Here is a 25,143-nt window from a genome sequence, read left to right on the forward strand (position 1 = left end):
CCTATAAGTAGGTTTAGGTAGGGTAGGTGTTTATTGAAAAGGCTGCGTTGTTGCCACTACCACGTTAATAAAGGCGATAAGAAAATTTTCAAAGTTGCATCGAACTCAATCGCGTTTAATTTAACTTAGACTTGGATTGGTGTAGTATAGGCTTAGTGGTAGAGATACTCGAGACAAGCGTTAGAACAGGTTATATTACATGTAATCCGCACTGGATAATGGTACTCGAGAGAGAACTAACTTATTGGTTTGCACGTAAGTTTATAGCGCTTTGTATATTTCTTCGACTATAAACTTTTAAACTTATATCGTTTCAATTTTAAATCCGACTTTCGTTCTGCTGTTTCGCGATACCTATAATTCCTATCGATACCTCATCGCTATGTGTACTTCTGCCTATCGAACGATGACCGTGGTTGGTGGATGTTTACATGCTTTTCACGCGGATATTTTGGTGGTATTTTCGAGAGGTTATTGACATTCATTTGAGAATATACGTAGGCGTACTTAAATGTCGATTAATTTCGTCATCTTCCATGGAATGAATTATTGTAATCGTATGCGTATCCAGAATTGAAGGATTCAGGGTGGGGGGAGTCGAAAAGTTGAATTAAAAATAGCCAATAAGTACCTATTTGAACTTCTGAGTACCTTCGAACTAAAACAAGTTGGAAAACAAGTTTTTGAGCTACAGGGGAAAATGTCCTGTTCTCTGTGCTTTTGACGTTTGAAATCCGACGCTGCACCCCAGCTTTAACACGCTATCAAGTCAACTGCTGGTGGATTTTAGTCATTTTGGTGCCTCCAGTGATTTCCTGAAAATTTTTGACGCCTACAGATTTTGGAAACTTGAATTTCATCAAATGCAGCTGGAGAACCGAAATTCATTCAGTGAACTAATTTCAACACTCTGAAGTCAACTGCAGTTTGATTTCAAGTCGTTTTGGAGCCTCCAGCAACGTTTTGGAAATTACTGGAGCCTCAAAAAATTACAAATTGTTTGGTCTGAAGAAATTTTAAATTCAACTTACGTGACTCTAGACCGCCAAGAATTTATGAATATTTAATCCAGATGATCAAATGGGTATTGAGTGAAAGCTGATTTTTTTTTCTCGGCGAGTCGGAATGATTCACGAAATAATCAATTTTCCCATCACGACATGTAACTGATTAACTTATACAGGATAACGATTTATCAAATTTGTCGCTGAAATTTCCGCAGACATTAGATAGAACGTGTTTTTAGCGATTCCCAGTTTCCATCAGTTTATTCCATAAATTATCGAAACATATATCACTATTTTCACATTGAATTTACTATCATCATGTATGAAAGCTTAGTATTAGTTATTTGATTTTGTTACGAAACGAAATTCGATTTTAATATCACTACACTCGCTAGATTAGACTACCATCCAAAAAGTACAACTACGGAAATTTCTGAGAAAGTTTTACCACGAATCAAAATTCTACAGATCTGCCAAACGCACGTCATCAATCACACAGGTAAAAGTTACCCTAATGAGTTATTTCTCATTTTTTTATTATTTTGCAACGAGCTTATGCGTTTGATCTATTTTTAGGCTTTGAAAGTTGTTTACACTCATATTACGTACGTATTTTATTCACTCGCTGCTTACCGGCAACATCACCGGCAATGGATGAAATACCAGCATGGATTACTTTTTTGGATGAATTGGGAGATATAGTGAAACTCATTGGAAAAATCGCAATCGTTCCATCATGTATTTGCCTTGTATTTCACATTTACAAATTTTTCAAAAGTGGTAAAATATCAACGCAAAGCCTGGCGACAAAAAATCTTACTTTTTACTGTTTTCTTTTGTTGTTGAATAATATTAAATGTGGTGTGATTGAGCTTTGGATCTATTTATCGGAGAGTTGGCCTACTTCATCTCTATTTGAGAGGCGTTTCGCGATATGGGTCCTTGTGGTGATTCGATGTTTTTTTTTTTTATTGGCGATTGCGACTTACTTTTTCACGAGAAATCGAATGGTGCAATCAGATTTTGCCTATCTCATCAACTTCTCGTTTAAAAATTACTTGAACATGAATACTCAAAAACTCACATTTTTGGGAAATCGAAAAACAAAGTTTTTGTTTGTTTTTAATTTTTTTTTTTTTTTTAAAAAAGGACGATGGAAAAATTATTTTATTGTTGTTACCTATGTAAAATTTCATGGCGAATCCGAATTTCTCGGTATTTTTTTGCGGGGTAGTCTGTAACGTTGTGTAAATTCGCCTTTTCACCACAAGGGCCTTTTTCTAAATCACGGATATCAGGCGATGATGAACGAATTTTGTCAAAATTTCCCATTCAACCTATGCGCAAGACAACACTGCACCCAAAAATCAAAAAAAAAAAAAAATCGAAAAATCGAAGCAATTCGATGTTTTCTCTCTCCTGAAAAAATCGAAATATCACCACAAGGGCCCTTATCGCAAAACCCCTCTCATTTTTGTTTTCATATGATTATGGTGGCTCATTCTTTAAATTTTCATTACCATTTTTCAAACTTATTATGGCTGTAGATGTATGTTTATGTTTTCGAAAAATTGCGTTATACTTGCAACGTCTGCCTGCAGGCAATCCAAACAAAAAATTTTACATTTACTGCTTTTTAGGAATAAGTGCTTCTTTTTTTTACATTGTCCTGCAAAAGTTAAGCTTCCTTTATTTAAGGGGGAGTTATTACTACTCTTTTTTTTTTTATTACAATGGTACATTATTCGCCATTCGTACCTGTCGTTTGATTCCAATCGTCGGTGCATTTTGGTACATTCGATTAGCCAGCATCAATAAAACCGAATTATGGTCACGGTTTTCTCTGCATGTGCGTCTTCTTTTCATGCTCGGCGGTTTAGCTGCTTTTTTCGGAGTTATACAGCTGTTTCTTTTGATTTGGGATAATTTGTTCAATGTATCAAGTTCGAGTTTTGGAACCATGTATATGACTTTTTACGAAACCCAAAACACCGGCACCGTTTTGGAAGGTATCGTAATTGGAATATTATTTACATTCAAAAAAGATACATTTAAGCCTGTTCATGTTTCTTGTTAAATAGGTACTTCATTTAATTTATTTAATATTTATTTAAGAAAAAAACAACAGTCGAGCTTTTTTGTTTACAAACAACTGATGAAAATTTAAAATTCATTAGATACTTGATTTTGGCAATGCATTTAAATATGGTAAACCAAGTACGATGATATGTATTACAAAGTGTTAAAATATCGCATGCTGAAATGCGGAATTGAAGTGAAGTGAAGTGAAGTGTGAAAATACGTGCAAGAATACATATTTGGCGTTGAAATGTATGGTACATAAATACAAAGTGTGCAAAAATAAAGTAGGTAGGCCTGTACTTGCTCAGTTTACTCAGAATCCAATGATTCACAAAGAGATATGACTTCATTGTAAAAAGAATTAAATGCAAATCTACGAAAATCGCATCTCTGTCATTGACTATGAGGTATTCGCATAAGATGAGTGTAATTTTTTTGTAAAGTAGGATCTCTAATTTATAACTGTAATATTTTTTACGTACTAGTTTATAACAGTTCCGTTAGTTATTAAAATGTTATTGATTCAACACTGGCTCAATCATTCTTAACAAAGCTAAATAAGTAAATCAATCAGTTTTGCATAAACGAAAAAAACAAAATCAAAGTTTTGATGTTCCATTTTAAAAATTGTCAAATTAGAAGATGAAGTTGATAATTATGAGAAACAGAAGTAGAATTATTCATCGCAGAAATATGTAAGAGAAAATCTACGGAAAAAGTGCACGGTCAAATTTTGGATCATAGTCTCTACTATTCGCGAAATGATAGATTTGGGTATACCTGTCTATTCGGCCAATCGAAATCATTTTTACTTTCAAAATTGTGCACCTCAAAAATGAAATTTTTTCCTACATCCTTCCATTTTGTACTTTTGTTCTTCTAACCTATAATTTTCGTTTTTTTCACGTAGGATTATATTATGCACTTGCATTTTATATTAAATTTTTTTCTTGGCATTTTTCTTACACCTAGCTACTCGTACCTACTTATAATTTGTATTGCGTAAATTGGTTAATTTTTTTTTGAATATCTAAAATTTTCATTTTTCGTATTTATAAACAAATCGCGTATGTCATGTGTGTTTCGTGGCATTTGGCATTTCATATTTTCGAGAAAAAAAAAACAGATCGCTTCAAAGTGTTTTTGATAAGATAATGCACGTAAGTAAATTAGAGGATGACATGTACTTGCCATCCTGTGATTTCATAAACCAACGTCAAATGCAATTACGTATCACAAATAAATACAAGGCTGGACTATTGTCACACCTTCCTGTTTTGCATAGCGCATGTAACGTATGAAAAATAATTGTACGCGTTCAATTCCGTATCGCTTTTAAAATTTAAATACTTTTTTATTTTTCATAAAGCAAAAATTTGTGGGTAAAGTTGAAGCGCAAAATTCCGAAAATTTAAAATTTCAGAATTTTACTTTGGAACGTGAAAAGTTGAACGAGACGTGATTATTTCTTATGTACATATTATTATTATCAGATCTGGAGTGGGTATGTAGTGCAAATTTGGAGCATTTTGTCTACATTAGGGCGGGGGGGGGGGGTTGTGTGGTGGTTATTCCATAAAAACCAATGACGGTACAAAAAGTACATTATATATTTTCATTTCATCGCTCCTTCAAACTCTCGGGGAACATTTGTTCCAGAAAACGTAGCGAAAGGTCCAATTCTGATTTTAAAGACTCCTAATTTGGAAAGAGAGGTTCTTGATATCAACGTAATTCTTTTTGAAAAAAATGATTTTAAAAAAATCATATTTTGAGCTCAAATCCAAAGTTTGAACATGATTTGGTTTCCTAGAGTAGGTAGAGATGGAGAGGAGTCCGGTACATCCCAAAAAACCAAATTGAAATTTCAGACCCCTTCCTAAAACTGTTGGAAAAACTGAAGTACAACACTACGACACACTATTTTGTAATATCTTTACCCGAGCGAGGGAACGAACTAGGGATTGGTGCAGAAAATTATAAAAGCGATCGAAGACGAATGCATCTACGCGCTATTAAGTTGTCTGCTGGTGGGTTTAAGTCATTTTGAAGCCTCCGGCGACTTTTTGAAAATTCTTGGAGCCTCCAGTAGATTTTTGAAACTTGAAATCTCCTGAAAATGTTACCAAATGCAGTCGGAAAACGGAAATTCATTCTGTAAACTAATTTCAATATTCTTTGAGATCGACTGCCGGTGGATTTCAAGTCGTTTTGGAGCCTCCAGTGGTTTTTTTGGAAATTACTGGAGCCAACAAAAATTTCAAAATCAATTGGTCCGAAGAAATTTCAAATTCAACTTACCGACTCTAGAACGGCGAGAATTTTTGAAAAATTAATTCAGATGATCAATATTGGGTATTGTGTGAAAGCTGATTTTTTTTCTCGACGAGTCGGGAATGATTCATAAAACAATCAATCTTTCAATCACAACGTGGAACTGATGAACATGTAATGGATAACAATTTATTCCGATTTTATGAATTATCAAATCCGTCGCTGAAATTTCCGCAAACAGTACATATAGACCGTGTTTTTGATAAGGACGAAAATTGAAGCATAGAGGATGATTCAATAATTCCCAGTTCCTGTCAGGATATTCCATAAATCACCGATAAATGTATCATATTTATGTAGATATTAGTGCCAATTTTACATATAATTATTTCATATAGAACTTAATACCACACGTATGAGAGCTTTTTATTCATTATTTTGATTTCGTTGAAAAACGAACGTCGATTTTTATATCATTACATTCGCTAGCTAACTTGTGTGATAAGTGTAATAATTGTAGCTTATAATTCGAAAAGTACGCGTATAATTGCGGCAACTTCTGAAGAAGTTTTACCACCAACCAAAATAATTCTATCTGCGAAACGCACGCGAATGACACAGGTAAAAGTTTGCCTACCCATTTTGAGTTCTTCTTTTCTGTTTTTTGTTGTTTTGCAACAAGCTTATGCGTTTGATCTACATATTTTCAGGCTTTGGAAGTTTACACACATAGTGCCCATTTTATTCACTCGCTGTTTACCAGCAATATCATCGGGAATGGATGAAACACCGGCATGGATTACCTGTTTGCGTAGCTTAGAAAATGCAATGGAAATCATTGGCGAAATTGCAATCGTTCCATCATGTATTTGCTTAATATTTCACTTTTACAAATTTTTTAAAAGTGATAAAATATCAACGCAAAGCCTGACTACAAAAAACCTTACTTTTTACTGTTTCCTTCTGTTTCTGAAGAATATAACCTATATTGTGCTTGCGCTTTATTGGAGCGATTTATTACCCAGTTGGCTTACTTTCTCTGTATTCTATTGTTTTACTTCGTACGAATTCTTTGAATATTCATTAGCATTTTTCAAACTTATTATGGCTGTAGATGTATGTTTATGTTTTCGAAAAATTGCTTTATACTTGCAAGGTCCGCATACAGGCAATCAAAACAAAAAATTTTACATTTACTCCCTTTTAGGAATAAGTGTTCCTTTTTTTTACGTATTCCTGCGAGAGTTATGTCTCGTTTGTACGGAAGGTAATTACTGCTCTTTTTTTTTTTCATCACGAATATACATTATTCATCATTCGTATCGGTCGTTTGATTCCAATCGCCGGCGCATTTTGGTACATACGATTAGCCAGCATTAATAAGACCGAATTATGGTCAAGGTTTTCTTTACATGTGCGTCTTCTCTTCATGCTCGGCGGCTTAGCTGCTTTTTTCGGAATTATAGAGCTGTGTCTTTTTGTGATTGATCGTAATTTTCCCTATGAACAAGGATTTCGTTTTAGAGATGTGTATGACGCTGCTCACAAAGCACAAAGCACAGGCACTGTTTTAGAAGGTATCATAATTGGAATATTATTTACATTCAAAAAAGACACATTTAAGCCTATTCGTGTTTCTTGTTAATTACCTACTTCATTTAATTTATTTTATATTTATTTTTCAAACAAAAGCAAAAAAACAGTCCAGCTTCTTTTTGTGTGAGTAAATTAAGTAGTGAAATTTTAAGATTGATGAGTATATAGATACCTGATTTGGGTATAATACATTTAAAACAGCAAACAGCTGGTGTGCAAAATATGTTGCAAAACAGAAGTGAAGTATGAGAATACATGCAAGTATGCATAATTGACGTTCAAATGTGGGTACAAAATATATGTAAAACGAAGTTGGCCTATTCTTGCTCATTTTACTCAGTTATTCAGTGATTCACAGAGAGATATGACTTTATTGTGAAAACATTAACCGTGAACAAGAAAAAAATTCAAATCCACGAAAATCACATCTCTGTCAATGTCTACTCATATGTATAAGATAAGCGTAAATTTTTTTGTAAATCCTGCTAATTGTAAAACCTATTTAATATGTATTTTGCAACAGCTAGCTTATAACAGTTCCATTAGTGATTAATGCTTTGATGTAGGGGAGAGGGAGGATGTTTTGGACACTTTTCTTTGATTTGAAATTGCGAGCGATAGGAAACACCTAGAAAGGTGGGGTTGGTCTCATTTGAAAGAGGATCTCAACGCGCACATTTTGACCTACTCAAAAAATTTTTAAGTTTCAAATTGAGCCAACCACTGGACTTTGAAGAAAACCCATTTTGGGTGGATGTGTTGGACAACGGTGTGATGTTTTGGACACCATGGGTGGATGTTTTGGACATGCTGAGAAAAGACGTTTTTTTGAATGTTTATTTTTGGAAATCCCAAATTTCAATCCATTAGAAATCAATCGTCAGTATCTGTCCACAATTTCATTCGATTTCAGTTGACTCGGATTGTTTTTAGTATTAGTGAGGCAATGTTGAAGAGTCCACTTTTTTATGCCATATTTTTCAGCCAAAGCTGGCCTGCTCGAATCGACATATTTTCAGGAGGCAACTTCAAATTGTTCTTGATTAGCATTTATCATTCCAGACTCATTAAAAGTCTTTCCTGTATTTGTCGTATAAAACTGATGCATTCTTACACCCAAACATAGCGAATTAACACAAATTAATCGAGGTGTCCAAAACATCCACCCGTGACATTTTTACTTCAACCGGCTCTAGGAAAAAAGTATCAGCTTTTTACAAAAAGGTGATAAGTGATTATTGTAGAGGAGGAATCAGAGATTTCATTTCACCTTGGCGCTTGATGAAATTCTTCCTGGTTATTTTTCTGGAGCAGAAAAAGTGAGAGGACAATTTTCTCAAAAAACAGCACTTTGAAATTAAAATTAAAATATTTTTATCACACAAGTTGATAGCCGGTAAATGTTGTCAAATATCGGGTGTGGTGCGACGTTGCCACATAATAGTGAAAACCCAGCCAAAAAAAAGCAACCCAACTCGTCGAACCAGCAACTGTCCAAAACATCCACATGTCCAAAACATCCTCCCTCTCCCCTAAGTGTTTACTGTTCATGCTTCAATATTATAGTAAAATGTTATTGAATTAACTTTGGATCAATCATTCTGAATTGAGCTGAATAAATCATTCAGAAAAGGTAGCGAAATCTACAAATCCTTTGAAGACATTTTATTTTATAAAATTGTCAAATTGGAAGATAAAGTCGAGACAGACTAACAGAAGTAGAATTATTCATCGCAGAAATGAGAGAAAATGTACGGAAAAGACCTATACGGATAAATTCAACAATGGAACCCTCCTCCTCACATGATAATCATCGATTGAAATGAAACTTAGACTGGTGGAAAGAGGACCTCAAAAAACCTTCATCCCTCAATTTTCAGCTACTCAAGTTGATTTTTTGATTTTTGGCGACCGTTTGATAAATTCGAAAAAAATGTTGACGGGGAGCTTCATACTTACAAGAGAGCCAACATCATTTGGGGATCAAACGAAGATTTTTTTCTTGTAAAGGGCGTTATACAGAACAATTCTACTGTAGAAATGAGATATTTTCAAAAAATTGTCCCTGGTTTTGATTTTATACTTATAAGTACTTTATGTGATTTTTTTTCAAATTTGAGATGCTTCTTACTGGGCCCAATATTATGGCCTAAAACAAAAGATGTATAAATTGAATTTTTTCTATGTTTTTCAACTTCAAGGGGCTACTGTTACCACTTTTTTAACAAATAGAGGGAAAATAAAAAAAAAGAAGTATTTTTTCACCCGAGGTAACAACTTTGGAATTGAGAAATGGAGTCATACCCCAATACATTTTATATAACCCCTCAATGGAAAGATATCTGAAAAAATATAACATTTAAACAATTTGTAGAATTTGAAATAGAAAAATCTATTTTCTGGCCGGACAGCCGGATCCGGCCAGTTATGGTGTACGAGAGTCGATCAGATATCTAGAAGACTGTTCTTGGCCGAAATTTGAGCTCTTGAATTTTCCGTTTTTCGAGTTGAAACAGCTCTACCTGTGTAAACAAAATTGAAAAATCAACTTGAGCAGCTGCAAATTGGGGGATATGTGTTTTTTGAGGTCCTCATCTTTCCATCAGACCAAGTTTCATTCCAATCGCAGATTATCATGTGTGGTTGGGGGATTTTCCTTGTATGTACAAATAATACCTGTCTATTCGGGAATTGAAAGCCATTTTTTCTTTTAAAATTGTGCACCTCAAAATATCCTACCATTTTGTACTTTTGTTCTTCTATTTTATTAATTTTCGTTTTTTCATGTAGGATTGTAGGCACTTGTATCTTCTTATTGCAATTTTTTCATATCGTTTTACTTAAACCTACCTTTTTATAATTTTTCCTCTACGGATTGATTAATTTTTTTTTTAATATTTTCATTTTTCATAAATTATTATCAAATCGCGTTTCTCATGTGTGTTAATGGCATTTCATATTTTCGATTTAAAAAAACCACATCGTTTCAAAATTTTTTTGATAAGAGAATGTACGTTGATAGATTAGAGTATGATACTTTCATCCTGTGATTTCATAAATCAACGTAAAATACAAATTATCACAATTGTACATGGTTGGACTATCATTACACCTTCCTGTTTTACATAGCGCATGTAATGTATAAAAAAATATATGGTACCTATGAGTACACAATTACACATACCTACTCACTTAGTACCTTGTGGTGCCCTTGTACATGGAGGGAGACATATTGATGATAATGAGTTTTGGTACCATTTGCGTTTTTAGTCGTAGTCCCCCTATTGTAAAATTCATTAGGTAGTTCAAATTTTTATGAATTTGACTTTTTGTTTACAGTTGCATTTTCAACTTTTACTTTGGGAACATATTTCGCACCTCGGGAGTTATAAGCAGTGGCGTAGCCAGGATTTTCTCAAGGAGGGCGCGAAACCAGATTTTTAGGCATGAAAAATCGAAATGAGGGGTAATTTTCTAGAAATCTATTGTGCGAAAATTTTTGGAAAAAATGGGTCCAAACAACGAAAAAAACGTCCATTTTTGCATGTTTTCTTTCAAATTTTCGCTCTCAAGGGGGGCATGGCCCCCTTCGCCCCCCTTGGCTACGCCACTGGTTATAAGGTCACATCTCAAAAAAGTGAAATTTTACAGGAGGGTGATTTTATTTTTTTTAAAAACTTGATTCATTATTTTTATCAACTTATAATTAATTGTGAGGAATGAATAGCACCTCATTTTAAAGATCTGGTATCCTACCTTCATTTAGCATAAGAACACTTTGAAAAATAAAATCTTAAAGAGGAAATATTTCAATGTTTGGAAAACATTTTGAGTTAGAACCTTTCATTAAAGTTGATGTGGAGGCGGAAGGAAGCGTCCAAAAAAATTTCACGATAACAAAGTTGTAGAGAATTAAATTTCCAATCGACATAATGTCGTTATTTTTTTTCTAAAGTGCTTAGTTTTTGAGTTTTTCTCAAAAAAATAAAATTTCATGATATGTGCAAATTCATTTTTCTGAAAGGTGATCAATTTAGAAAATTTTTTCCATTTGGTACAAACCAATAAAAAATGCACTTCTTGTGACTATTTCTAACTGACAAACATTTAAAACAATCAAAACTATTTGTTAACACTTTGTATGTACGAAATTTGCTCAAAAAAGGTGGAGTTTTTTGAAATGTGCCCTTATAACTCCAAACAACTTGCAATGTTGTTGAGATTTGGAGTTAGGCCATTTGCGTTTTTTACAAGATCTAGATGATGTACCCAACTCAAAGTGTAATTTTTGGTTGAGGGGGGTCATACAAACCCCAAAAATGCAAAAACATCAAAATCAATTTTTTTTGAGATGTGACCTTATTACTCCCGAGGTGGTGCGATTTATGGTCATTTAGAAAAATCCTCAATTTCGGAAGTGAATGACGTCTCAGATTCATTTTTTTCTTCAAATTATTCCAATCAAATCTTTCAATCCAACATTACATGACAATTTTTGAAATTTATTCTTTGAAGTTCTTTCGGATGTGAAAGAGTCAATATTTGTCGGCCCTTTTACATTAAATTTCACTGCTATCTTTTACTTCTATATTCATGCAAATCAAATTCTTACGATAAGATTCAACTCATAAGGTGATACCTACCTACACTTATCACTAGTAAAAACTCTGATTACAAATCGAGCGATCGGAGAAATTGATAATTTGATCAATCTAAATAAATCAACTCGCATTTGAGTCAGGTGGTCAAGTAAAGAAATGTTATGTACCTACACAAGCATGTCTGTTTTTTTATCGTACACACCTTATGAATTTGATACCCTGTCTTTGACTAGTGAGTACCAATTTATGACTTGAAATTTACATAGCCAATAACGCATATCTAATAATAAATGTTTTCATTTTATCTTTTTTGAATCGAGAATTGATCTGGATAATTTGAAGCTATTGGGGGGGGGGGGAAGAGGGAGAGGCGGCAGAGGGATCTGCGCTGTGGAGCAAGGTAGGTTAAGAACATTTCGTTTTTTCTTTAGGAAAACCTGTTCCAAATGCAGCAAACCTTAAATGAGATCGCACTTTTTTGATCATAAATTGAAATGATTTTGATTTTGGGCAAGTTTTTGAATTTTTGGAACACAATTTTCTCTCAGAGCCCCAGGAATGACTATAACGTAGATTAGCGAACCCCTCCCAAGGGTTGAAATTATAATATAGCTTATATTGCGAGGAAATTGATAAAATTCAAGTAAATAGACTTGGGCAAAATTCAACTCAGCCAAATGTTAGGTACCTACTTGAAACCTCTTCTTCATGCCAACAATTTGAATGAGACATTAACCTTATGTATGGCTTCTGGAAAACTGTTTTAGGTAACAATTTCTGTGTTGAATCTGATCAGTCTGAGTGTTTCCCTTTCGTTTTTTTCTAGGTTTTCACCAATAGGCACACATGATGAAGTTTCTAATTTCCACACTTTTTGTACTTCCAATCGTACTCGCACTTCTTACAATACGTCCCGGATCATCTCAGGCACCTGAAAATACTCCACAATCGAAACCCATCATTCCCTATTATCATGGTAAAACGTTTCACGACATACTGAAAAATGAATACTACGTAGACAAAACAAATCTGTTGAAAATTCTATTAGAAGAAGACGATGCTGAAATGGAAAAAACAAATCTGATCACCAGACCGAGTGGTTTCGGCAAAACAACAAATTTACAAATGATCGCAGCATTCTGCGAAATAAAAGTAGATCCCATCACCGGTTCACCAATCGCTAACGAAACCGATAACTATAAACTTTTCAACAAAACGCATGTATTTGGAAAACTGGCAATTTCTAACGATGAAACATTTATGCGAGATCACCTGGGGAGGTATCCGGTAATTTACTTAGATTTCAAGAACGCCACTCCTGTGAGCAGCATCGAAGACATACTTGCGAATTGCCGCAAAGCCTTACATAACGCTTACGAACCTCACGAATATTTGAGCCGTAGCCCTAAGCTGAGAGATGATGAGAAACTCGCGGTTCAAAACTGGACTAGTAAAGTAACGTACGATCAGATAAACGAGGAAGACGTTCTGCAAGGCCTCAAGAGTTTGATAAGATATTTATACGCGCATTTCAACCGTAAAGTTGTCGTCTTAATTGACGAATACGATAAAATAATTGAGAAAATGCTACAATCCGCTATCGAAACTGAAAATGAGATCGCCACAATTCTCAGCCCATTTATGAGGATGCTGCACTATGGTTTGATAAAGACACGCGAGAATTTAAAGATATCAGTGATCACAGGGGTGACTAACTTTGGAAGTGCCGGAATGAGTCCATACATTTCCATGAATCGGTATCTTTTCGGCAGGAAGGATAAAGTTTGGCCATATTACGGGTTCACCTCGCAAGAAGTGCAGGATTTACTGGATAGGTCACCTTTCAAATCAAACAACTCTGTGAAAGAGCAAGTGGTCCAGTCTTATGATGGTTACTCAGTTGACGGTCAACATATATTTACACCTGTCTCAATCGCAGGATTCTTAACAGTGTGCAAAATTGGCCCTTATTGGAGTAAAGAGGGGAATAAGAGTATCTCTCAATTTTGGAAAGCCCTACGAGTTCTTGAAGTGAGGAAGCTAATGATGGATCTCATTGATAATAAAACAATCGTAATAGAAAACATCAACATAATGCGAGTATATCACGTGCTCTGGTTAAAAGAAATCATAGAAAGTGAACATGTGGCATCAACGATTACGCACAAATCTTCCACATTTTTCAATTTTATGCTCGATTTGGGATATTTGAAGATAAACTCGGCTAACTCGACTCACTTAGAAGTAGATATACCGAACAATGAAGTTCGTGAAGAAATTACACAATTCCTAAAACTTTATGAATTGAATACAAATTCATGACGATGGTGAAAAACTTCAATTGAATACATCCTAACACAGGAATGGGCCATTTTTTCAACGAAGCAGGTTGAGTAGGGGCTAAAACGAAAAAATCACATGATATTTTTTCGAATGTGCCCCCTCTTAGAAGATCCTTATCTCCCCTCTCAGGGTTTCTCCAGAGCTAGAATTTCACTCTTGCACCCTCTTATGAAAAACTCAAAATTTTGAAAATGCTTATTTATTCGCAAAATTTTAATGAAAACTTGAAATTTTTGTTTGAAATTTGAAAGGCAAAGCAGAGGCGTGACGAAGTGATGTGTTGTTGGGGTGGGGGGCGGAAATGTTCACAACTGTTTTCGCCAAATTTTCCCAAGTTTTTACTACAGAGGCACAGACCCCCCCTCTCATCTCTCCTTTCAGTATTTCAATTTTGGAGAATGAAGTTAGAAACAAGAATTTTGAATGATTTTAAATGTTCATAATCATAAACTTATTGAATTATTAATTCAGGAATAAAAATATTTTAAATTAATTTTATTGATAAAACTCCTGTATTTATATGGTTAATAGGTAGCAGTTACCAAAGAATAAAGGAATGAATTGCCAGTTCGTATCACTCCGAATATTAACGACCGAATTAAATCTATTGAGTTTTTTTGTCATGTTGCCGAATCTGATTTTTCAGTAATTCATTCAGTTCAAGAACGATGTGCGTCCAAATTGACGCTGCATGGCTTTTTGGATTCTGAGGAAATTTCCAGTTCTTCGTGAAAGAGAGGCAATTGCTCAAATAGGACATCAGATTCGAACTCAGTGACCTCAAATTAGTCAAAAACGACCCTTTACTCGATTTTTTTGAAAATCAAAAAAATCCAAAAAATGCGTTCGTGCATCTTTTTGAAAAAAAAAAAAAAACTTTTTGACGCCAATTGAGCTTAACATTTGGTTAGGGGGGGTTTTTTGGGACGGCGAATTCATCTCCGGTATCAGATTATTTCGACAGCGCTTCCTTCTACTGAAAATTCGCCCTTTTTTGGACTCAAAAATTAGATCAGTTTAGATTTGGTAAGATCAAATTGGATACCCGGATTATCCGGATCTGATCAGATACGATCAAACAGGTCTGATTGGATCGATTTAGATCTAATCTAATCCTTTCAGTTTTTAGTTCTTGGATCCGATCACGTCTGAACAGATCTAATCCAGCCGGAATTCTGATCAAACTATTAGTCCGGCATATGACAATAGGAGTAATTGCACCCCCTTCCCCCCGCCGATCCTCCGGGACAACTTTTTTCTCAAAGGGGACATCCTAAGAAACATTTTAAAGCAAACTTGTCAAAAAAAGTTGGCCTTACTTACAAAATGGCGGCCATTTTGATTGACAGGTCAGCCGAAATCGTAGATTTTGCGTTTCAACATAGGACTTGCACGAACTTTTTCAAACTTTACAAATGTAGATCGAAAGATCATGCAAACATTTATCACCTGTCAAAATTTCAAGTGCTAAAGTGCGTTTTTCGATTTTTGGTGAATTTTTAAAAATCGAATTTAGGCCAAAAATGAGGGAAAAAATCAAAATTTTACCAAATTGACCAAGAAAGCTGAAATTTGGGATATACCTCATTTTTGACATGCCAAATCGATTGGAAACGGTTTCAACCCGTTTTGAGCAGTTCTGGAGCCTCCAGCAGATTTTTGAAACTCGAAATTCCCACAAAATTCCATCAAATTGGAGTTGTAAAGCTAAAATTTATTCTAAAAACTAATTTCAATACGCTACGAAGTATTTCAGGTGAATTTCAAATCGTTTTGGATCCTCCAGCAACTTTTTGAAAATTCCTGAGCCTCCAGCAGATTTTTGAAACTTTAAATTTTCACAAAATTTCATCAAAATGGAGCTGTAAAGCTGAAATTTATTCTACACTCCAATTTTAACACCCTCTGAAGACGACTTCAGGTGGGTTCAAGTCGTTTTAGGGCCTCCAGCGACTTTTTTGAAAATTACTGGAGCCTCCAGTAGATTTTTGAAACTTGAAATTTCCCCAACAATAATTTATCAAATGGAGTTGGCAACCTGAAATTTACTTCGCGGACTACATGGTGGTTTCAAATGGTTTTGAAGCTTCCAGCTACTTTTAGGAAATTTCAATTATCCAAAAAAACGTCATACAACCTTTCAAAAAGTTGCTGGAGGCTCCAAACCGACTTGAAATTCACCAGCAGTCAACTTCGTAGCGTATTGAAATTAGTTTGCAGAATGAATTTTGACTCTCCATCTTAGTTTGATGAAATTTTGGGGAAATTTAAAGTTTCAAAAATCTACTGGAGGCTCCAGTAATTTTTTAAAAAAGTCGTTGCAGGCTCTATAATGACTTGAAATCCACCCGAAGTCGTTTTCAGAGGGTGTTAAAATTGGAGTGTAGAGTAAATTTCAGTTTTCCATCTCCATTTGATGAAATTTTGTGAAAATTTAAAGCTTCAAAAATCTGCTGGAGGCTTCAGGAATTTTCAAAAAGTCGCTGGAGGATCCAAAACGACTTGAAATTTACCTGAAGTACTTCGTAGAGTATTGAAATTAGTTTTTAGAATAAATTTTAGCTTTACATCTCCAATTTGATGGAATTTTGTGGGAATTTCGAGTTTCAAAAATCTGCTGGAGGCTCCAAAACCGCTCAAAACGGGTTGAAACCGTTTCCAATCGATTTGGCATGTCGAAAATAGGGTATATCCCAAAGTTCAGCTTTCTTGGTCAATTTGGTAAAATTTTGATTTTTTCCCTCATTTTTGAACTAAATTCGATTTTCAAAAATTCACCAAAAATCGAAAAACGCGCTTTAGCACTTGAAATTTTGACAGGTGATAAATTTTTGCATGATCTTTCGATCTACCTTTGTAAAGTTAGAAAAAGTTCGTGCAAGTCCTATGTTAAAACGCAAAATCTGCGATTTCGGCTGACCTGTCAATCAAAATGGCCGCCATTTTGTAAGTAAGGCCAACTTTTTTTTTGGCAAGTTCGCTTTAAAATGTTCCTTAGGATGTCCCCTTTAAGAAAAAAGTTGTCCCGGAGGATTACTCCTATTGTCATATGCCGGACTAATAGGGTTGGTGAGGATACATTGGATTAGAATGCCTCAACTTGATCCAATCTGATCTGATCTGTTCAAACAATTTGAGCAAAACCAATCCAAGTAAAACTTCAGTATGATTACATCAGGTCTGATCAAATTCAATTCAAAGAATGACCGGAGTGATCAAACCTGTCGAATCGGATCTGTTCAGATTTGATTTCATCTTTCACAATCGAATTGATCCAATTTTCGCCTAAATACATATTTGAGATGTCCAGTTATAGGATCTTCGAGTAGTACATTGCTCAACTATTGTTTATGTACTCTGAGAAGGGAAGTAGGGGAAGAGGTGAGGTGAGTAACAGTCATGAAGGATAGAAGAAAAATAACTCTGGAGAATAACATTTTTCCTAACTTTGGTAAAGCAGAAAAAAAATACATTCTCGAGTAAAACTTGGTACAATTTAATTCTCTTTTAAAAGTTCTTCATTAATATAGTTTTATAGTTTTTTGTCGAGGGAGAAAATGGAAATTTTTATCAAGTCGTTATCGTTATTGAGTAAGCATACATTTTTAGCAAGTTTTTCCACAGCAACAAGGAGAGAGATAGAGAGAGTGGCAGACGAAAAAAGGAAGGATAGTACTTTCAGCGAGTGATATCGTTTATAGACAGTTCTTCAAGTTGTTTCTTCTGTAGTGGTCTGCACTCTACAGTATCACACGGTGGGAGGCGAACCCCTTAAGGAGTCTTCGATCTTATACGTACGTACGCGAATAGGTACCTACTAAGTACTTAGCAACAAAGTTGAAATTAGTTATACGAAGAAGGAAGAAAAAGTAAAGCGGAAAAAAGTGTAATTTAAATTCAGACGAAGTATTAAAAACGTTTTGTGTTCTTTTTTTTTCTTCCCATACATAGTCTACATTCACCAATCTTATTTCACTTCGGTACAGAGTACTGATAAGCGCGAGGCTAAGCCAGAGTAAAAAAAAAAGAGCGACAATGAATCATTTTATTACATGATAAGACTTCAAAGTTAAATGAACTTTTTTTCAAGTTGCTAACTATACAAACACGCGGCGGTGGTCGTCGTCTGGGGATTTAAGAAAACAAGAAAAGTTTATTTGTGAAAAAGTTTTGTTCGTTGCGCGAGTGAGTGCTGTACTGTGCTGTACTGGGCTGGAACTGGGTTATTCTGTTTGTATTAAGGTAAATGTTCCTAAAGGTGGAATTCGGTCGTTGATTCAAAGAAACCGTTTTGAGGTAATAATATTAACATCTTAAAGTAGTTTCACTGTACTGGTGGCTATAAATTTCAATGAAAGTACCGGCTTTGTCGGCTCTGTCTTGCCGCTGCTCTTAACCAAACTTGTGTCCTGTCCCTTTTCAACCTTTCGGCTTTTTTTCCCTCTTTACAGTGACAACGACGACGGCGGCGTGGACAGCGTTCGGCTACATACTCGTATAAGATTTTCATTCCGGGTTCACAGGATACGATTATCGAAAGGCTAGACCATGACTGTGTTCTATACGTAGGTAGATACAGATAGGTATAGGTACCTTTCTAGCTTCTTTTTCGTTTAATTTTAAAAGTACTAAAAGATATTTGCCAGAAGGTAGTTGGCAAAATACTCGAGAGATTATAGAGAAAAAAAGAGCCCTTGTTTTTGCTTTTTTTCTACGCTACCTTTACCTTTAGGTATATCTATACTATTCAATTTGTTTCAGTAGCCGGCAAATTATTTTCTATTTTAATGGTATACCTATACATAGCGATGTTGTTTTTCATCTGTATTTATTCGATGCGAAGAAGACGCCTTGAATTTTAATGACCATGTTATTGAATCAACCTACATATAAGAAGGTGGGGTGGTAGAATGGGTAAGTGTGGAGAAGTCCTGAAAATATATTTTCAACTCGTTATTTGAAGGGATGGATACTAATTCTCGGGGGTATGAACTTTATTAGGAAAGCAGCCTTCCTCGCTGTGTTCTTCAAGGGTATACATTGTTACCAAAATGGAATGCGATTTGACGAGAACAATCGAATAACTAGAAAATCCAATCGTACACCGCTATAAGACAACCTCAAGAGGCCAGACGGCAGACAAACGACCTTGAAATGCTAGAAAGACGGATCAATGACCTTAAGGGCCGGTTAGACGAGTCAGTGACCAAAGCCAGCTACAGAATCCGTCATAAAAAATATGCAAAATTCGGAAACTATTTTTGGCTCATTTTTGAGCACAAACTGGTGGTGAAAATCTGACACAGGAAATGAATTCGTCGTCCCCAAAAACCCCCCTATAGCCCAATTTTCAGCTCGATTGGAGACCAAAACTTTAGTTGCCCAAAAAAATGCATGAACCCCTTTCCATTTTTTGGATTTTTTTGATTTCCAAGAAAATCAAGTAAAATGTCTTTTTTGACTAATCCGAGGTCGCCGAGTCCGAATCTGGTGTCCATTCGTGTCGAAGGACGCTGCTTCAGAAAGAAATTGCGACTATTTCACAGACATCTGAATTCAAAAATGTCGTTATTTCAAAAACTTTGCCATTTTGGGGTCAAATGGATACTAAAAATGGTTTCCTCGTGTCCAAAAAGGTCACCTACGACCCTTTCTACGCCTTAAATTTCACCCCAAAGCCCAGAAAATGTTTTTAAATATACGACTGTGGCGACTGTGGCGCTATCAATAATGTAAAAAGTGAACTAACTGCTTGAAAAGAGAACAAATTTTGAAAAAAAAATGATGCAGCGCTGCAGATGGCTAAAACAGAAACTTCTTTTGTTAAAGTTGAAAAATGAATTTAAATTGCCTTTTTCTATGTTCAAATCATCAGGATTACAAAAAAACTTCTTAATTTCACCACCTGAAGCGCTTCAATGAAAATTTTTAAATTTGTTCTCTGTTTCATTTGATGGTATACAGTATGACACAGAAGTAGTGCCCCCTGGCTTATATTTCTAAGTGGAAAGAGCTAGAGAGATGAATGAAGCGGTGTTGGATAGGGAAAAATGAGGGCTTTTTTCAGGCCCATGCACAGGGTGTCCATAAATTGAAAAACCGGTTTGGTCAATAAATTCAAACTGGTTTTTATTGGCGCAATGTATTCTACACACCAAGGCGACAAAAACGTGATATGAATTTTTTGAAACCGGTTTGTTAATTTGCAACCGGTTAACAAAAAATACCCAAAAATTGTAGATAGAGAAAAAAGTTTGAAACAAAAGTTGTAGAGCGTGAAAAATTACACAATTCTGCCTAATCACATTTTGAACCCGGTTTATTGGTTCGCATTTAGCAACTGGTTTTTGACAATCACCTAAAAATTATTGAAGATAGAGAAAAATGCTTTGAAACAACAGTTGTAGAGCGTGAAGAATTGAACCATTTTTGCTGGTCGGATTTTGAAACCGGTTCATTAATTTGCAACCAGTTATCAAAATTACCTAAAAATTGGAGATAGAGAAAAAAGTTTGAAACAAAAGTTGTAGAGCTTGAAAAATTACACATTTCTGTCTAATCACATTTTGAAACTGGTTTATTGGTTCGCATTTAGCAACCGGTTTTTGACAATCACCTAAAAATTATTGAAGATAGAGAAAAATGCTTTGAAACAACAGTTGTAGAGCGTGAGAAAAATGAACCATTTTTGCTGACCGGATTTTGAACATGGCTAATTAACTTACAATCAGGTAACTTTTGATGGCTTGCTGTGATTTAATGAACTGGTTTCAAAATCTGATCAGCAAAAATGGTTCAAGTTTTCACGCTCTACAACTTTGATTTCAAACATTTTTCCCTATCTTCAATTTTTAGGCGATTGTCAAAAACGGGTTGTTAGAGTAGGAAGTATATGCCTTAAAGCCACTACCAATATTCGTCAATAAAGCATACTCGTATGTCAACCCTTTACCAATCTGGTAACAACAGGCGTACCTAAACTCGTCGCAGTTCTTAAACGACAAGAGTCGAGAATTGACAAGTTTAAAGTACCCTAAAATACAGGAGAGCTCAGGCCCTCGGTTAAAGGTTTTTTATGTCTATTTAAGGTCATTATTTCGATTAAGTTATTTGTGTTAAGTTCTTTTTCCGTTTGTAATAATTCGTTATTGTAAACCCTTTTTTGTATAATACAAGTTCGAGTACATATGTGCGTAGTTATTTACTCGTGTACTTTCTTATGATAAATATCTGTGGTAAAATCCCTATTCGCGCACCTATAGCCGGGGTAAGTAATTTCATTCTAGCAGTGGCTAATTACAATAAGTGAATAGGGAACACACTAAGTACATAACTCTCTGTGCGAATTCCAATTGTTGTGCACTTAGTATGGCTAGCAAGCATCACACTACGATCTGAGAACTTATTCGTTACCTCACGAAAAAGCTCTCTAACGTCTAGTTATTTATCAGGGTTACTAAAAATACGAATCAATGAACCGGTTTCAGAATGTGATTAGGCAGAATTGTGTAATTTTTAACGCTCTACCTACAACTTTTGTTTCAAACTTTTTTCTCCATCTTCTACATTTTTTGGATATTTTTTGTCAACTGGTTGCAAATCAACGAACCAGTTTCAAAAAATTCATATCACGTTTTTGTCGCCTTGGTGTGTAGAATAAGCACATTGCGCCAATAAAAACCAGTTTGAATTTTTTGACCAAACTGGTTTTTTAATTTGTGGACACCTTGTGCATGGGCCTGAAATTTTCAAGGTTGCTTTTGAAAGCCCTTATTTTTCCCTACCCCCATGCAGAAAAATAGTACTACTAAAGTAATACTAAAAGCAGTACTACTTTCAGTAGTACTAAATTGAGCAATTCAGTTCTACTGACAGTACTACTAAGAAGTATTATTGTAGTACTAGGTACTGAAAAAGTATTACTGCAGTACTACTAGGACATATTACTGCAGTACTACTCAAAAGAACTGTACCTAGTACTACATTTAAAATTTTTAAATTAATTTTTAAAAATATTGAGTACATTTGGCACGATTCATGTTATTACTAATCGTTTTACATTTTATCCACCGAATCATTAATTCATATACCATCCAATTCCATTAACGAAAATTTCCTACCTAACCTGAGATTCGAACCTGCGACCCTACGTTCCTAACTGCGTAACCTTAACCACTAGACTATGGGGACTTCAATGGATATAGCACATTTTGAACAACATAAGCACATTATCCTTGTTATTCTGAAATATTTTCATTTTTTTAAAAATTGCAGTACATTATTAGTAAGGAAATTGTTTTAATGATATCAAATATTTTTTTTGCTGCACCAAATACCGCAGATAGCAATTTTATTTACGTTTTGTCAGTTTCATGCAATTTTGAGACAAATGATGACACTTTATAGCGCATATTTTTGCATATTTTTGGAATAAACAAATGCAAATGCTTATTTCAGTTTAAAAAAACGTTGATTTTGAGGTTTTATCAGTTTGAAAAATGGGAAAAAACAAAAATTTTGAAATTGTCAATACAAAAAAATGAATGTTTTTTTTATAGCCTATAATATGAAAATTAAAAACGATGATCGATGCATTTGTGTTTTAAAAAAATTAATGTTTGACGTTTTTTTAGGTTTTTTGATAGCTCATTGAAAATACATACCTACATTTTGATACCTACCCATAATGGAGCAGTTTTATAGCACTTATTTCTGCTGTTTTTGGTTTCTTAGCACAATAATATTAATGAAATGCGTTTTTTTTTTTTTTTTTTAGATTGTAACCACTTATTATGAGCGCTTTTTTTGCTGTTTTTCGAGCATATAGAAATAATTGCCGTATTTATTAGCTACATAATTTTTTAAATTTCAGAAAAAACGTGTGCTGGGCAGGTATAATTGAAATTCAAACTCACATACCTATTTTTAACAAATAAGTTTAAGCTTGAACATTGACCATAAAATGAGAAATTTGTCTAAAGTAGTATTTAGAATGGTACTATAGTACTACTTGATACCACAATAACGAAGTAGTACTGAATAGTCTTACCTAAAGTAGTACTGGAATAGTACTATCGCATTACTTGGTATCCCAATACTGAAGTACTACTGAATAGTTACACAGAAGTAGTACTGAAGTAATACTAAGTACTACTTAGTTCTACAGTACTGAATTAGTACTCAATAGTTTTACAGAAATAGTACTGAAGTAGTACTATAGTACTACTCATCTATGATTTTCTTGCATGGGCCCAGTGCCGCTTCATTCAATATTCATCACTCTAGCTCTTTCCACTTAGAAATGAAAGCCACCGGGCACTTATACTTCTGAGTCATACTGTCTTTAGATAGCGCTGCTATCACGTTTTTGGAATTATCGTTTTTGTGTTAATTAAACACTATTTTAATGTACAAGGGGTCAAATATTAGTAATTAGGCTTCGCTGATTACGAATACATCATCAATATCACAGATCACTGCATAGAGCATACCTACTGCATTTTCAACTTTGAAACTTTGAACTTCACCTGAAAAATGTCGCTATTTCAAAAACTATACACTTTGGGGCCCAATGGATACCAGAAATAGATTCCTCGTGTTCAAAAAGCTCACCCACGACCCTTTGAATGCTTCCATGAGTTCAACCTAAAGCTCATAATTTTTTTCAAATTTACGACTTTGGCGCCATCTGTGATGTAAAAAGTGAACTAATTCCTTAAAAAGAGGAAAATACAAAATGTATTCGCCGTTCGAAAAAACCTCCCTAGCCAAATTTTCAGCTCAATTCGTGATGAAATATTTTTTTTTTTGCCCAATGTCACTGTTACCTATCTTAATGATTGAAGAAGTCGATTCGGAGACAATTTTTGTCTATTTTTTTTTTTAGCTTATCTACTCTGTGTCTGTCTGTAGCTGTACATCAATCTATTTACGTAATATGTACATATATTATGAGAATGCCAAAAATGCATTCATTACTCACAGTATTTTAATTATGATTTTTGCATTGTTCAAGGTAGTTTGCGATGAAGCGGTGATATTCAAGTTGGAGGTGATCAAACCGACACTGACGATGCACATTCTGGCAAGATGGTGGTGAATATCTCCTCAGCACTCAGCACTCGGCTGAATCGACGAGCATTTTTTTCGAGCCTTCAAAAATTTATTGGGTAGCAACTTACCTGTTCTGTATTTTTTTTCTGTTGTTTGGTTTGTTTTGAATTTATTAAAAAATTATCCAAGTTTTTTATACTTACCAGTTTATTACCTATGATTAAAATGTCCCTTAGTTTATCTAGGTATATGCTTGAGGAGTCAAGGTTAGTGCAGCTTTGCTTCAATTTGAATTACTTGGTTCTCATATTTTTTTTCAATTTTCTATATTATTTGTAGGTATTTCTTTTTTTTATAAGTTCAACTTTTATTTATTTATTTTTCATTTATTACCTAGGTATATTGTTTTACTGTATTTCTTTGATTTTTTGTTTGTTTTAGGTTTTACTTTTTATACAAACACACTTACCGTAAACCATTACAAACTTTCTACTCCCAATCCTCAACTCATAGAAAATACTAAACGATGTCTGAGAATTACTACGACAAGGTATATAATAAACGAAGGGTAACAACGTAAAGTATCTCAACTGCGAACGTTAATTGGAAAACGTGCAGATTACCTCAACGGCCAGCAGGGTCGAAATTTACTACGCGATGTAAAAATTCAAAGATCAATTAGGCCGCTTGGTAGCTAATATTCGATTGGCTGTAGGCTTTAATCTCGACTAAAGAGTTACCCCTTTATCGTCATTCAAATAAGCACTTCGTCTCGTAATTGATAGTATTACGAAATAATATTAGCCGACTAAATTAACTCGTTTTAGTTTCTCTTCCGTCTTCGTTATTCCATGCCCCCTTTACGAATACGAAACTGAAACTGTACAGTGACGATGCGACGCAACGTGCCTGACCGAGAATTTAATATCGATAAATTTCTTCCCTCGAGCTTTTATTACCTTCTTTAGGTGGTTAAAAGTGATAACGTTGTAAAAGTTTGCGAGGTGATTTTTTTTTTTATTTATTAAAACCAAAATGTATGTATATCTATTACCTCTGTACCTCCACCTACTTGTATTCCGTGGCTAGATGATGATTATTTTTAGACTTAGCAGTTGCACTCGCAAGATCTGTAGGCTGATGTGTGAATGTTGAGTTTTGGTGGAATGTGTGTTTTATTTTATTCA

General features: G+C 34.6%; 2 protein-coding genes across 4 annotated transcripts in view; both read left to right on the top strand.

Moving 5' to 3' along the window:
* LOC135847766 (uncharacterized) overlaps positions 1–24,150 on the top strand; it is a 51,311-nt gene extending 27,161 nt beyond the window's left edge. For 2 of the 3 annotated variants that reach the window (XR_010559231.1, XM_065367464.1), the window contains exon 3: positions 23,919–24,150. The gene's annotated coding sequence lies outside the window, so the exon portion shown is untranslated. The remainder of the gene's footprint in view (positions 1–23,918) is intronic. The other variant, XM_065367465.1, reaches the window with a different exon arrangement.
* Positions 11,641–14,136, top strand: LOC135848000 (uncharacterized). Its single transcript, XM_065367765.1, has 2 exons — positions 11,641–11,792; positions 12,387–14,136. The coding sequence occupies exon 2, from the start codon at positions 12,407–12,409 to the stop codon at positions 13,880–13,882; it is 1,476 nt and encodes a 491-aa protein (XP_065223837.1). The 5' UTR covers positions 11,641–11,792; positions 12,387–12,406; the 3' UTR covers positions 13,883–14,136.
* Positions 24,151–25,143: the final 993 nt, after the last annotated feature.

The sequence above is a fragment of the Planococcus citri genome, chromosome 5, assembly GCF_950023065.1.
Source record: "Planococcus citri chromosome 5, ihPlaCitr1.1, whole genome shotgun sequence".
Lineage (NCBI taxonomy): Eukaryota > Metazoa > Arthropoda > Insecta > Hemiptera > Pseudococcidae > Planococcus > Planococcus citri.

Excerpts from the sequence above, each read along its gene's own strand:
- LOC135848000 (XM_065367765.1), top strand. The coding sequence starts at position 12,407 with ATGATGAAGTTTCTAATTTCCACACTTTTTGTACTTCCAATCGTACTC.